This window comes from Haliotis asinina, chromosome 14, assembly GCF_037392515.1.
Source record: "Haliotis asinina isolate JCU_RB_2024 chromosome 14, JCU_Hal_asi_v2, whole genome shotgun sequence".
Lineage (NCBI taxonomy): Eukaryota > Metazoa > Mollusca > Gastropoda > Lepetellida > Haliotidae > Haliotis > Haliotis asinina.
Genome location: NC_090293.1, coordinates 5,179,909 through 5,196,216, shown reverse-complemented (window position 1 = coordinate 5,196,216; position 16,308 = coordinate 5,179,909). Strand labels below are relative to the sequence as shown.

Genomic DNA, 16,308 nt, shown 5'->3' with positions numbered 1-16,308 from the left:
GTACTACTATGGCGTCACGCCATGAAGGAGGAAAGTTACCCGATGTCCAAATATCATCAAAAATATTGAGAAGAGTTTCTAGGCAGGATTCTGGTAAGTGCTTCAGGAGTTGATAATGTATGTTATCAGCTCCAGTAGCAGTGTCATGAGCTTGATCAAGAGCAGTATGGAGTTCATGAATAGAAAACTTTTCATTATAATCTTCCCCATTATCAGAATTGAAATTAATAGTTTTCTTTTCTTGTTGTTTTTGATATTGCTGGAATTTTGGTACATAATTTGAAGAGGAAGAGTGTTTAGCAAGGGTTTCACCTAGTTTTTTTTAGCAATATCTGATTTATCAGGAAGCAATTGATCTCCATGTTTGAGATGATGGAAAGTAGATTTAGTACCTTTACCTTTGATTTTCTGGACCATGTTCCATACCTTGGACATGGGTGTCCGAGAATTTATTTTGGACACATAATTTTGCCAAGATTGGCGTTTTGTTTAAAAGTACACCGCGCTTTAGCATTTAAAATTTTAAATTTATTTAAATTATGTACCATAGGATGGCGACGGAAATAATGTTCTGCCTTTTTCCATGCCTTCCTAGCTTGTTTGCACTCATCGTTGAACCATGGTTTTCTTATGTGTGGAACTACAGAGGAATTTGGTATACACTCATCAGCTATGGAATTCAGTTCATCAGTAAAACATTTAATAGCATCAGGAACGTCAATAAAAAGTTCGGGTTTAAGTTTTTCAGCACACAGTGTTTCATATAAAGTCCAGTTAGCCTTTGTAAAATTCTGCCTTGATGATGGAGGAACATCAGATGGAGTTACAGCTTTTAATATAGTAGGAAAATGGTCACTTCCACAGAGGTCACCGTGGACTGACCATTCGAATTCATTTAATAGTTCTGAATTTGTAAGTGACAAGTCGAGAGCAGAATAAGTCCCTGTACCAGGGTGTAAATATGTGTTGGAACCATCATTATAAATACATAAATCATTGTCAGAACAAAAGTCCTCCAACAATTTACCTCTAGTGTTTGTATTTACACTACCCCAGAGTGGGTTGTGGCCATTTAAATCTCCCATTATAATACAGGGCTTCGGGAGCTGATCATATAGAGCTTGAAGATCGGTTTTGGCAAAAGCCGAAGATGGTGAAATATAAAGAGAGCATAGCGTAAACGCTACATGTAAAATAATTCTCACTGCAACAGCCTGCATATTAGTATTAAGTGAAACAGGGCTTTGAATAACGTTTTGTTTGACTAGAATGGATGATCCGCCAGTGGCCCTTTCACCCAGAGGTGAAAAACAATGATATGCATTAAAATGACAAAGGTCAAATGCATCTGTTTGTTTTAAATATGTCTCTTGGAGACATAACGCTGAAGGTGTGAAATCTTGGACTAATAGCTGTAATTCATGTAAATTAGTCCTCAAACCTCTGCAGTTCCATTGTACAATATTATTGGAATAAACTATCTTTTGGGGGGAATTTTTGGGGATCTACCCCGCACTCTTTTGGAGGGTGACAAGCTATGTGCCCTAGAATGGACGTTTTCAGAAACGTCCATATCTTCAAGAGACCCATATTTATTAAACAAATGAATTTTATTTTGTGACCCCTTAGGAGCTCTGCCACTTTGTTGTTTTGAAGCATCAGACTTAGGTTTGGGTTTAGTTTTAACAATTTGTTGTCTATCAGCTGTTGAATGAGACTCAGAGCGTGACTGTGAAGATGACTTATGATCAGAGGACTTTGATGTAGTAGGAAGTGATTCCTCAGTCTGGGATGATATAGTAGGGTATAAAACCTGTGGGGAGTCGGAACTGACCCAAGTCAAAGTAGTTTGGCATCCTGTGGATGATTTTGTTATTTTAGAGCTGGATTCAGATGATGATTTTGCTACTGTAGCATAACTTTCTAGAAGGTCAGATCTCTTCACCAGTTTCTTTGCCTCAGAAAAAGAGATAATTTGGGTGAACTTTATTTTGTTAATCGCCATTTGCTCTTTCCATATTGGACACTGTTTTGACGAAGATGAATGGTCGTCAGAGCAGTTAGTGCATTTTTTGAAGTCACTGTCACAATCTTCTGTTGTGTGTGTCTTCTCACCACAGTGAGCACACACAACAGACAATGTGCAGGTAGATACACCGTGTCCATATTTCTGACATTTAAAACACCTGAGCGGGTTGGGGATGTAGGTTTCAACTTGGATATTGCAGTAACCCGCCTTTACTGATTTGGGAGCATTCGGCAATGAAAAAGAAAACAGATAGGTATTTGTTTGGATTGTTTCATTGTTTTTTCGGGTGGAAAAGCGCTTCACATACAGCACACCTTGATCCTTCATTTCGCATGCTATATCAAGCTCGGACATGTCAGCAAACAACCGATCACGATCTCTGACGATACCTTTACTTGTGTTCAAGGTCTTGTGAGCAGAGACCGTGACCGGAATGCCCACAAAAGATTCAATGTTCATCAGATTGGTTGTCTGCTGTTTCTTGCCACACTCTATTAGCAATGCACCCGAACGCAAGCGTCTAATGTTCTTGACATCCCCAGCAATACCTTGAATGCCCTTAGATACTGCGAAAGGGTTCAACTTCAATGGTGTCTTGTCCGGAGTCTCAATAACGAGGAAACGTGGCCAATACTCAATCGATAGAGACGGTCTATGAGAAGTATCAACGGGATCAATTTCAAGTGGACGTTTGGTTTTTTTTGGGGGTATTTCATAAGCCATGATTGGTGTCATATGGTTCATCACCCGAGCTCCCCACCCACCACGGAGTACAAGGACAATGCTAAAGCAAGCGGGCCTCCAGCTTGCAGCACCAAGGATACCCGGATGAAGAATTAAGAGATTAATAATTCTACCAGATTGGCCAATGAGCCACCGCCTTCTGGCATAGGACTCTAGGCAAATTACAGAACAACATACTTCAAATTCAAAATGTTTTAGATTATAAAGCCAAGTCCAAATTTACAACGATTCCAAATGATATATGTGCATTGATCAATATAATAATGCCCCATGCACAGGGCTTGGCATGACCAGCCGATTGGTCGAACCGGGCCTATTCGACCACCCGTCTAGGCGAAGTCAGGGCCGAAGTGGTGTATTGAGCAACAGGAACACGGTTGCAAGCTCCTATTGCTCTCAACCACCAGGATCCCCTCCTCCGCCGACACTGGGCTGCAACCCACGGCAAACGGGTTAGTGGACCAAATATCCCCCCGGGTCCACTACGGGGATGTCGGCGAGCTCTTGGCGTTACCCAGCACCCACCATGAGGAGGTGGCTCGCCACGGGTGCCCTCCTTGTCTGACACCACTGTTACATGAGAAGTAGTTTGATACCTCAGTATTACATTGTACAAGTGAATTGATATTATTATTCATTGGTGGTGAGTCTGGACCATACAATCCAGTGATCAACAGCATGAGCATCGACCTGCACCACCGGGAACCGATGACGTGTCATCCAAGTTTGTGAGCTTGATGACCCAATCGTGTTGATCGCCTCTTGTGACAGGCATAGTCAAATTTTGTGGCAAGCATATGGTGGTGAAGACTTTTTCTTCACGGGATAGTCTGGAGGAAACTATAACAGTACAATTTGAATAGAACCCTTACCAGAACATGGATCAAATAATATTTTCAATTTAACAATGGTAACAATTCAGTAAGTGTCTAAAGCTGGTTACAACACCAAGGCACAAGATGGAGTTCTCCCTGAATGTATTGGAGAGTAAACAGTATAACTTACGAGATGTCATTCCTGGGTATGAGGTCCTGGACATTGACCTCATCTGCAGCAGCACCACCATCAGCACCATTGTCTTCATCCTCCTCTTCCTCCACAGCAACAATTCCACGTGTTGGGGCTGGAGGCTTCTGGTCCTTATTCTGGGATGTCATAAAGGCATATAGGTAATTAACATACTCCCGGTTGTTTTTAAAACTAGACTGTACCTTGGTGTCATCCCCATTAAACAACATAGAAAGTTGATACTTCTGATATTTGTATAACAGGGTTGCTCAGTATATGCTGTGTTAAAAGAACTCCAGATTAAAAACCTTTTTCACTTAAAACAACACAACCCCTCAAATGAATATCTCCTCAAAAACATTTCATAATTATCATGATGTAAAATCCCATTAGATTACACTGGGCTGCACCTGTGCCAACCTCTGATGGGCCTCACCTTCTCAAACTCGGCATCAATCTGTTGTAGCAGGGCGGCCTTCTCATCCTCAAAGAACATTCTCAGCTGTGGCCCCATGTATAAATGAACGGTCCCAAGCAAGCCAATTGCTGCTCCCCTCACCGCCTGGAACAAATAGTCAGTTATCAGAATCATCACAGAAGCCTGACAGCTACATGAAAGTAGGCTGATGATACAACACACTGAGCACACTTGAAACACTACTGTCCAATGGCTGTCATAGACTGGTTCAAATTATTCAAAGCACTGTGAAGAAGAAATGTGAAGAAGACATGGTATCAAGAAAGTTACTTAAGGAACAGCCTTACCAGTATCCTTCACACGATGACTATGACAAAGAAACTTTAAAACTTAAAACACTACAAATGGTCCCTGTCTATGATGCTGTGCATACTTTAAGTCGACTTACTGGATTGGTTGCAGCGAGTGCCTTCTTGATATTCTCAATCATTGGCTTAATATTTACTCTGTAACATAAACACAATGTATGGAAATTACACATAAATATTTCCTGGTTATTAAAGTACTCTCCCTCTCCTCTGTATTCAACATCATAATATTTCTTAAACTTATTTCAACAACTGAGGCTTACACAACAGATGGAGAATGTTAAGACTATAGATGTATACTGACACAACGCAAAACCAATTTCAAATTTGGAAAACATAAGAAACAACATCCCTTGGCCACAAATTTTTATACAATTATGTTCCGAATTTCATTGTGTTTCCATTGCATGAAAAATGAGAACATGAGTACCCAAATGATGGGTGACACGTCATGTTTTACACACAGACACCCCATGCAAAAGTCAGTAGCGAGTGTGACCTCCCTGAGCCTGCAGGCAAGCACATCATCGGCATGGCATGGGTTCACAGGGAAGGACTGGGATCCCTGTTTGGTGGAGGAAGTTGCTGGTAAGGTGTGTAGCGTTTGGTCATGCACTGTCCTACTGGAATGTGAACGGCACTTGCTAACGTTCATGGTTGTTCAGGAGAAGCTGAATGAAATCTGGTCGACCTCAAGCTGTGCTGTTATTGTACCATTAATCAAAATCAGTGGACTCTGAAATCTTGCATGAATTGCAGCCCAAACCACCACACTTCCTTCACCAAAGCGGTTCCTCTCAGCATCACATCCATCTTGATAACTTTTATGTCGCCATCTGTAAACATGTTGTCTTCTGTCTGCAAAGGGCACATAGAGCCTTGATTCGTCATAAAAGACACATTGGTTGAAGAATCTGGGTGGCTGATGGCTGTGTTGGTGTGCACACTGTAGTCTGTTAGCCCAATGACGAAGTGTCATGATGTTTCCGTGGTATTGCCTCTGGCACATCATTCCCACAGCTGGCAGACTGTCTTATGACTGTCATCATGCTGATTCCACTAACAACATCCCAATAGATTGTTCCCTCTGAGAGAAGGCATTTTGCGACAGGTAGGGAAACTTTGAACCATAGTGCCTTTTATGCGTCCATACCCAGCTTTTGCATGTGCATGTGCATGTCATAATGATATGCCCCAAAATATCCACGAAATCAGCCAGATGTGTGTCTTCATGAATTGTCACTGTGCCAGGAACATTAAGTGGGTTTGAACCCAAATGTGCATATGAATTTCTTTAGCAACCCTATATCACTTTATCTAAGTGTGATCAATGAATTTGTTTCATGAAACTTTTTGGAAAATGACCAAAATGGGTTTTACGTTTTCAAAGTACCTGGTGTGTCAATATATGTTCCACATAATTCAAATATTTTATCATGCTGGAAAAATAGATATGCAATCAAAAGCAGCAAAAATTGCCATACATCATATCTTAAAGACACACAGATAACAGTAGAAATGGAGTCAATAACTTTCATTCTAACATGGTATGATGAAAGATCAAAGGCACTGACAGTACTTTATCAAACCATGTGTACACTTTTTGCATTATGTCACAATGTGTTGGTGTTACTGCACCATTCTAGTCTGTCCCCTCGTAATCAAACATCTTAGAAAAGAAATACAGCTCGCTCTTTCACCATGTATAGTGCAATAAAGCATACTTTCACCCTAAACTATGCATCCTTGTGCTTTCAGAATAACCGTTCAAGGCAAAGGTGTGCTTTATTACACTATACATGGTGGAAGAGTGAACTGTATTTCTTAAATACATCACTTACTTGAATCCGAAGTCTCGGATTGCCTGCGTCAACCAGACCATGGATTCTGATTGGTTCTTAGGGTTTTTCTGTTCAAATGCACACCTAATAACCTGGAAACAGAAATGACAAAGATTTATAATTTTCTGAAACATATGAGAAAATATTGCAAAATGTTGTACCTGAGTGAGTGAGTGAGTGAGTGAGTGAGTGAGTGAGTGAGTGAGTGAGTGAGTGAGTGAGTGGTTTTACACTCATCAATATCCCAGTTATATGGCGGCAGACTGTAAATAGTCTGGACCAGACAATCCAGTGATCTCTGGCAATCTGTGCAATTGGGAACCGATGACATGTGTTAACCAAGTCAGCAAGCATGACCACCTGACCTCGTTAGTAGCCTCTCACACCAAGCATAGTTGCCTTTCCAGTTCCTAGAAAGTTCAATATATCTTTCAGATTTGTGCTGTGTGATTTTCAACATTGGGCGCTGTGGAGAAATGCACATTACAAACAGACTATTATTATCATTATTATTATCATGTTTTACAGATTAAGATTAAAATGCAGAGAGGGTTCAGGTGATCCTGGCACAGTCAGGCTGGTAAAGCTCATCATCAGCTCAGGGCCCTCGCCCCTTCTACACGCAGCCCAGACAGGGCCTATTCTACCTAAGACCTTCACGGACAAAATGTAGTGTCTTAAAAGTGTATTGCAATGCACTGTCCACAGTCACAAAAACTTGTTCCACATGACATTGGTTCTGCAGGTCCGAGCAAAGAGTACAAAGATGACACTCACCTCGCTGCTGACAAACTCCAGAGACGTGGCCTCTGCTATACAACTGAGAGCTTCCTGTGCAATACTCCCGTTCTTCACATCCCCAACCTTGTCTACAATGTCCGACAGACAGAACTCTGCAGATGTCTTTGTGAACACAGAATTCTGTCCCAAGTAGCCTACGAGCTCCAGTTTCAGTTTCAAAACCTGGGCACAAAAAAATACTTATCTGTAAACTTTTAAGTCTCTCCAATCCATACATTATGTTTCATTTTGTACAGAAATAGTAACACCATTCTAGTCAGATGCTGGTTGCACTTGACAGTTTTGTCTTGCGTATGCTGAAACAAGTACATCAAGACAAATTGCAGACATTCGATTCTGGTTTTGATTCTGGGAAACAAATCTCATGAGCAGCATCAACTATTGGTAAAATACGGCAACATCAGCAAATCCACCATGCCTGACTAATGACTATCATCTGAGTTGGTCATGTGAGTGTCTGGGAGTGTGTTGTTAATTAACAACACCACTTTCAGCAGTCTTCCAACTACACAATGGTTTTACCTGACTGTTTGGGAATAGCTATTTGGCAAGCATGAAAATCCAAGAGCACTGGCATGCTGCAGACATAACTATAATTAGGATTAGCTTTTATTGTCATATGTTCCTGACACAGCCAATTGCAAAGGACATAACTACAGCTTATTGTGGTACACAAGATGACTGTACCACTTCCCAACAGGGAATTGTGAACGAAGTTTGTGATAGTACTCACCTGGAAGTTGGTGTCCTTCAGACCAGGTTTCTTGGTGAGGGTTCTTACAAACACTTGTGTCTGTATCTCCTCCTTGCTCATACCCTTTACATTCTTAAACACAAGAGATAGATGTCTTCAAGTAAGGGCCTTGACCTTTAGCTTATTAGCATAGGATATCTATCTCCCTTTCATAACACCGAAATTTTCCATGCATGGCAACAGCCAGTAGACATAAAACAGGTAAGAACTTGACAAAGGAGTGACTAATATATTATCAGGGTAGAATAATATGCAATAACTGACATCGCTGAACATATGATCCATTACCTTGTATGCTGACAAAGTGGAATAGAAAAGATTGTGCATCATAAACTGAGATACATGGTCCATTAAAATATTGACTGTTACCTGGGAGAATGTCTCCATGGCAGCCAGCCTGAGTTTCCAGTTGGAGTTCGACAATCCTGATATGACATCGGCTGGCAGAGCTGCAGCAGCCTTGTCCTCCACAACCTCATCCTGGAAACATCATCAACATGACCACTATACGTTTCTGAGTTACAAGTATCCTTACCTTCAAATAATATAATTTTATTTTTATGTGGGACATTTTCATGGGAAAGTGGAGGCAACCCACTGTTGAGTTATTTCATGTTTGCTTCAGGGAACAAAGGGATTCAAGTTTCCATGTAACCGTTGAAGGGAAAGGGAGATAAGCACATAGCATGAGTCAAAATAAGGACAAATATTAGGAATTTGGTTATAACAGTCAAGACTGATCATACAGTAATTCAAAGTCACCGTTTCCACAGAATCGGTAATCATCAATTAACATATATGTGCCGGAAAATGAAAGAAAATACTTACTGCAAGGATAGCTTCTGTTGGTTCCTCCTTAGCAGCGCCACCCTTCTTTCCCTTGCCCTTGTCAGTACCCACTTTCTTCTTGGGCTGAAATACAGAGCTATCTATGGGACACAACATCAGCCACGTAGTTGCTTCAAGCATAATTGACCACTAAGGTGAGCAGTGGCTGTGAGGACCCAAATTAAACTCAGATCCTATAAAAAATCCACTACCTATCTCCCATTTGTAAAACTACTAACTAACAGAAGAGTGTTGTGATATAATGGTACTCGTCTCATATCCTATAAGTTTTCAGCAGTAGAGCAACTGTATTTCTTATTGAAACATGAAGTAAGAAGTGATAACTAATTCAATTTCATACTTGGTGTGTCATTATATTCTGATGGCTGATTTACTAGGCACATTCCTATATACAAATCTGAATACATGAATACAAAAACATTACTTACCCCTGGTTTGGCAGCAGACTTGGGCTGAAATAGTGAAAAAATATATTGTACATCAACACACATGCTGGGGAATATTCAACAGCTGTATTCCACCACATGCTTACTTAAAACTGGATGCTGGATGTTAGAATGGTTTTGATTTTAAAATGAAAACAGTTTTCAGGGCATCCAGCTATTCCACAGATCACATGTTCTTAGACATCATATCTTTTCTGGCTGCCATGTTAGCCATGATTTCACCGACTCCAACATGCTTCATAAAAAAATTCCAATCTTGAGCTTCTTTAGAAACACGTCTGAATTATGTCGAAGAATGTCTAACATACTATAGACATAAATCTGTGTGAAAAAAAATAAAAAATGACTCATTCAAAACACCAAACAATGCCTTGTATGCTTGTTTACATGCCAGTCAGAGTGTTTAACCCATGTGAGATAGATTTTCTGGAATGTCTGGAAACATTCTGGAACAGCACTAAAAATACCTCATGGGAATATCCTAAATGTTGTTGATTTGCCGACTTAATAATGGTAATCCAGTTGTGAAGGTCTTGTCTCCATGCACGATATCATGCTTTAAGTGGACAGTGAGTGGAGTCAGTACAGTACATGTTTTATGGAAACTGGTAATAAGCACAAATCTCACAAATCTACGCACACACTACATACACCTTGCAGGAAAGACAACTTTGAGAAGTGTTTGAGTCTTGAGTAAAGAAGACACACTTTAAAGTTCATTCCACTTGTCTGCTGCTGGAGAGATACTAGTTTCAAAAGTGTAGATTCTCTTGTGAGAATGCAATGAGAGATGTAAAAGATATTTTAGGGTGTGTGTGTATGGCTTGGGCTCGTGGCCATACCAACTTGCACTATGCCATGCCTTCTATATATGGCAAATATCCCTACAAACAAAGTTTTTTTTCGACCAAAAGGTTTGACTTAGTCTCATAGTACATGAATCACATTATTTTCCTTACTTCCAAACCATCTCTTCAATGCTTAAGCCATACATTAAGCTAGTCTATATTTCCTCAGGTTCAGGGTCTGTTAACATCTGCAAAAACACTAACTCACACTGGCTGTCGGGTTACAAAGTAAACTTATCTAACTGTCATGGCTAGCCGGACCAGCATTCTCACCTATCTTGTCACTCACTTTCATCTGTCAACTCTTAATAAACAAGCACATGGGATGACATAAGCTGTTTCTGGTCTTGAAGAGACAAATCCAGCAAAATGTTGGGGAAAAGGTCTTCCTGAATATTATGTTATTATTATAAAAAGTACCGTTTACTGCCTGACTTGGGTCAACACATGACAGCTCCATTCTTAACATGGTTAAGGTTTTAACTGTACTTCAAACAAGGATTATACCTTTACTTCTTGTGTGAGATTACTGTGTGAAACTCTGTTCTGTTTTGATTATCCCACTTTCCCTGACTGTTCAAACAGCAAAACTCATGTCAACATAAGGCAAGGACCTACTGGTCACATGTTCAATCCATCTGATTTGGTTAAGGCATTATTATCGACACTTTGTTCATATGCCAGGATATGTTTTAGAGAACAGGTATCTTTTGTTGTTTTGTCTTAGCAAATTAAGCACAGTTAATATGAATTGGTATCTTGTCTTGCCTGGAGGAAAATGACATGCTGTATTGTTCCCTGACTTGGAGTGGTAAATCTTTGACATCTTAAACTGCATTATTTGTATATAAATAATGTCACAAAACAAACAAAGCAACAGTGGATGTTGTATTTGTGAATTGGGAGACATCACATTCAATAATAATTTTGTTGGCGTTCCAGATAGATTCTTGGCCATATAGTCTCCAAGTGACATTGTGGGCTGCAAGTTTCCAAACTGTAAACTGTCAGGCAGTAAGGGAATTATAGTGGGCCACAAGAGGTGATTACAGGGCTCAACATGAGGGCTAATTGATATGCCTGTCACTTATACCATTATCTGATGGTTGTATGATGTGACTTCTAATTGATAATGACCCCAGTATGTGTAGCACCAATGCAGATGCAGTCTCAGGATCTCTGGTCTCCATGGTGCTTCTTTTCAATTTAATTGGGTTTGCTTTTTACTGTTGCATAAGTCTAGGTTTGACTCAGATAAAGACACCAGGACATACAACACAAAAACTGAAGACAAAGTCTTTAAGGATTTTCTTCCAAATGCAACTACGTTTATGACAGTCAAGTCACACTAGCATGCAAAAGATGCTTCTTCCCTTATTCAATCTATACAATAATTGTCATAATTCCACAAAAAATGTTTACAGGCTGAAGGACTGGGTTAGTGAACAGTCTCACAATAATCTATGCCCTTTAATCTTATTAAAGATCCCCAAACTCATTCAAAAAACCTCTCTAAAGATTCATGCATACTAATTTTGTCAATGCCATTGTATCAATACAATTCAACTATGTTGGAAGCCACCATTAACCAGAGTCTGCACATGACCATGCATTCAGATAGACAAGGTCTGACAGGTTTAGTAATTCTCTGTTTATTGACGGGGTGTAAACACAAAACCACATACCCCTGAACTAGATTCTGTTGCCTGGAAAGAAACACAGACATCATACTAATAGGGACAGAAACATCTACCAATATTCCAAGACTTTTGAGACCATTTGTTTGATATAAAAATCCAGCTACATTACCGAAAAAAAAGATAAAAATAGTTCAGACCTTCTGGAAGTCTAGACCCATATAACATGAAAAAGGGAAAACACACAATCAATGTACAGATGTTGTGTGCAGGCAACAGACAGTTTTTGTATGTGTAAAAAACGAGAGCAACTGAGTGACCAGATGTCCATTCTACGAAGAGTTTGTACCATTACAGGTTTCATAACTGTATAGTTTATGTAGGCTTATGAATATTGGAGCACTACAAATGCTTTCAGGATTGGGTCCCTGGTGACATGCAGCAATCAAAAACATACTACTCAAAAGAAGTTAAAGAACACCTGACTAACTAAAGTAAAGAAAGAATCGGGTGTTCTTTGAGTAGTATAGGACTTGTGTCACAGTAGCCTGCACATGAATATGAACAAGACAAACATTGTGCAAACCATCAGACCTCCCTAGTGTACTCGTGACACACGTGATACTTAGAGGCTTGCCTCCACATGGAGTCAAAATCCACATGGAGTCAAAAGAAGGCTGATTAACGAACACGTGACAAGGAAATAGTTGAACAATACAAAGAATAATGCAACCATATCCTACATCATCTAACATAGCCTCTAAGTGAACTTACTCGTGCTGTTGGTTTGGCAGGAGGTCGGGTAACAGGTTTTGGCTCTTTCTTCTTGGGGAGAGGTGCAGCAGGTGCTGCGGCTGCAGCTGCTGCGCCCTGCCTTGGCTCCCCCTGGGCATTTAGCAACACAGCAGCCTGACAGCACTCTTGGATCTATAGAACGAGAAGAAATAATACATCAGCAAAGCTGAATTATTGAAATGATTATACTTTCTCATGTTTGCGTTGATACTTTATCATTATCAAGCCTCTACATGAAACAGTTGTAATATTTCTTCATGAAGATTTGTCAACATATTCCTGGCATTGATTGTACTAAAGGATGTAATCTTACATACACGAAAACATAGAAACTTAAAAACATATGGAGAGTAATGGCTTCTTGTATTTTCAGGAATTTGCGGAGGTGAAGCTAATCAACAAACAAGGATGTCAAATGACCATTACTCCATGCATAAGAAACTATACTGTTCCTCGTTTCTGTTGAGTTCATACAGAAGATGGTTTAAGGATATGACACACCTCATCAAGGAAAGAAACAATGCTTGTCGTGTCTAACTTTGTTCATTGGTCTCCCTGGACATGTTCCTTTGCTTGATTCAATGCATAGGCAAGACAGATGGATTTATGATAAAGTAATCAAAAATGTACAAACCCACAAACCATCAATGGTAAAAAGCAGTAAAAAATTTACAAATGAAAGAAAGAATCTCACCTTCTGCATCTTTAAAGAGTCGACATCATTGAGGAATGGAGCGATGTTCTTCTCTGAGACCACCTTCATGGCTGTTCCCAGGGCCAAGAAGGAGGCTTCTCTCACGTCAGGGGTTGTGTCATTTATAGTCTGAAACATTCAGTCAGTCAGTCTCTGTTTATGGATGTATTGATGTATAAGGCAACAATATAGGGTAACAGTACAGGGGATGTATGGACGTATAAGGCAACAATATAGAGTAACAGTACAGGCGATGTATGGATGTATAAGGCAACAATATAGGGTTACACTATAGGGGATGTATGGATGTATAAGGCAACAATATAGGGTAACAGTATAGGGGATGTATGGATGTATAAGGCAACAATATAGGGTAACAGTATAGGGGATGTATGGATGTATAAGGCAACAATATAGGGTAACAGTGCAGGCGATGTATGGATGTATAAGGCAACAATATAGGGTAACAGTATAGGGGATGTATGGATGTATAAGGCAACAATATAGGGTTACACTATAGGGGATGTGTGGATGTATAAGGCAACAATATAGGGTAACAGTACAGGCGATGTATGGATGTATAAGGCAACAATATAGGGTAACAGTACAGGCGATGTATGGATGTATAAGGCAACAATATAGGGTAACAGTATAGGGGATGTATGGATGTATAAGGCAACAATATAGGGTTACACTATAGGGGATGTATGAATGTATAAGGCAACAATATAGGGTAACAGTGCAGGCGATGTATGGATGTATAAGGCAACAATATAGGGTAACAGTATATGGGATGTATGGATGTATAAGGCAACAATATAGGGTTACACTATAGGGGATGTATGGATGTATAAGGCAACAATATAGGGTAACAGTATATGGGATGTATGGATGTATAAGGCAACAATATAGGGTAACAGTACAGGCGATGTATGGATGTATAAGGCAACAATATAGGGTAACAGTATAGGGGATGTATGGATGTATAAGGCAACAATATAGGGTAACAGTACAGGCGATGTATGGATGTATAAGGCAACAATATAGGGTTACACTATAGGGGATGTGTGGATGTATAAGGCAACAATATAGGGTAACAGTATAGGGGATGTACGGATGTATAAGGCAACAATATAGGGTAACAGTACAGGCGATGTATGGATGTATAAGGCAACAATATAGGGTTACACTATAGGGGAGGTGTGGATGTATAAGGCAACAATATAGGGTAACAGTATATGGGATGTATGGATGTATAAGGCAACAATATAGGGTTACACTATAGGGGATGTGTGGATGTATAAGGCAACAATATAGGGTAACAGTATAGGCGATATATGGATGTATAGGAGAAAAACAAATCTACAGCAAGCGTGCATCTATCATGTATGGGACAGACACAATCTGAAGCAGTCAAAAGCATTACAAGTTTTTCAATTCATGCTAATCATAATTTACTAATGTTATGACTTTGCAGAAACTAATTATTTTTTGTTGACCTACTTGGGCAAAATATGAAAAGAAATCTTATAAATTACCTGCCAAGAGCGCTTAATTTGGGATTGTGGATAAATCCTGATATAAAAAAACTCCAGTTAAGAAATGTTTATACAAAGGATTGAATTTGCACCAGTCTAGTGTCCTCGATGTTGTATATTACGACAAAGTTTCTCATCACCGATCATTTGTAACCATTCATGAAACATACTGGGTCCAAGGAAACAGAGAGTTCAACAAAAACTATGAGCGCCACAAGGTGCTCACCTTCAAGAGACTAGTACAGTAGCCTTTCAACAGTTTCTTCGGTAGGGTGGAAACTGTACTCTTTGCAAAACATCTTGACAGGAATAGAGCTGTCTCTGCTCGTATTGACGGGTTCTTGTTTTCCAGGGCTGCCACACAGTCCTCCATGATCTGATCCAGTGATGTCTGACACACACATACACATCACTGAGCCACAACATTTCATACAGAAGTTTGCACCTTAAACCATTAAACCAAAGATCAAACTCATACACATTAGTTTGGATCAAAATTTAATAAAACATACACATATATTGTGGTAACCCAGATGTCAAATCGAGGTGTGATGATATAGAAATTTATGATACTATACACATTTTGGAATGAATGCCCTTCATGATACACAATTTTTAGTTATTTTCTTCAAAGATGTATATTTGTATATCAAGTAACAGTGTAAACTTAAGGTCAAGGATATGTATCATGATATGAAAAACAAGTAAATTTCTCATCTGATAAAGTATCACGATTATAGATACTATGATATTTCATCACATAAAATATAATGTCAAAGGAGCTTGTGTCTTTAAGAAGCTGTACATGTAACAGCATCACGGATAAAGGAACTCTGTTCATGCTTGGATAAAGTAGCTATGTGCTTTCAAAGAGCTAAGGTCAAAGTACTCTCATGAAAGGACCTTTGACCAAACAGCTGGTGTTATTTTGGTACCACTCACCCCTACAAAGGAAGCATCGATTGCTTCGCGGAGGGAAGCCACCACTGTTGCCTTCTTCTCTTTGAACTTCTCAATGATTGCAGACACACACTGCAACAGGCATTAATAGATTACAGACTGTACCAATAGATAATACACAGCAGAAATAATTCTTCTGATTCACTTTGAGAAATTACACTGCATACCTATCCAGGAATCGTTAAAGAACCCATAAGACTTTTTTTAAATATTTATATATTTCTGAAAAAATATATTGTATACTCCTGAAAAGTAACCTCAAGTGAAAGCTGAGATACCATCCAACCAAATCTAAAAAATGCATGGGTTTAAGAGGCCAATCTAAAGTCAGCTTAGTAAAATGGCCTATTACCTCACACTCATCCACATGGTATATCAGTCACAACATCTCAATTTCATGAAATCTGGTTGAAAACAAAGTGAAGAACACGAAAAGACAAATTTCCTATATTACAGTTTATCAGGCCTTAATACTTGCCCAAGCAAGATACTGCAGTGTAATACTAAGGTAATATTACACTAGTGTAATACTGGTTGATGTATGATATCATAATGGTTTACAGTTATAACATTACAAT

At 39.4% G+C, this 16,308-nt stretch overlaps 1 protein-coding gene across 1 annotated transcript in view; it reads right to left on the bottom strand.

Moving 5' to 3' along the window:
- LOC137261297 (cytoskeleton-associated protein 5-like) overlaps positions 1-16,308 on the bottom strand; it is a 52,996-nt gene that overhangs the window by 21,275 nt on the left and 15,413 nt on the right. The window contains exons 11-23 of the mRNA XM_067799020.1: positions 15,713-15,802; positions 14,997-15,161; positions 13,233-13,361; positions 12,518-12,670; positions 9,241-9,264; positions 8,792-8,875; positions 8,333-8,443; positions 7,943-8,035; positions 7,186-7,371; positions 6,409-6,500; positions 4,648-4,705; positions 4,218-4,343; positions 3,779-3,918 (exon numbers count right to left, since the gene is read on the bottom strand). Coding sequence (XP_067655121.1) covers positions 3,779-3,918; positions 4,218-4,343; positions 4,648-4,705; positions 6,409-6,500; positions 7,186-7,371; positions 7,943-8,035; positions 8,333-8,443; positions 8,792-8,875; positions 9,241-9,264; positions 12,518-12,670; positions 13,233-13,361; positions 14,997-15,161; positions 15,713-15,802 — 1,451 coding nt within the window. The remainder of the gene's footprint in view (positions 1-3,778; positions 3,919-4,217; positions 4,344-4,647; positions 4,706-6,408; positions 6,501-7,185; positions 7,372-7,942; positions 8,036-8,332; positions 8,444-8,791; positions 8,876-9,240; positions 9,265-12,517; positions 12,671-13,232; positions 13,362-14,996; positions 15,162-15,712; positions 15,803-16,308) is intronic.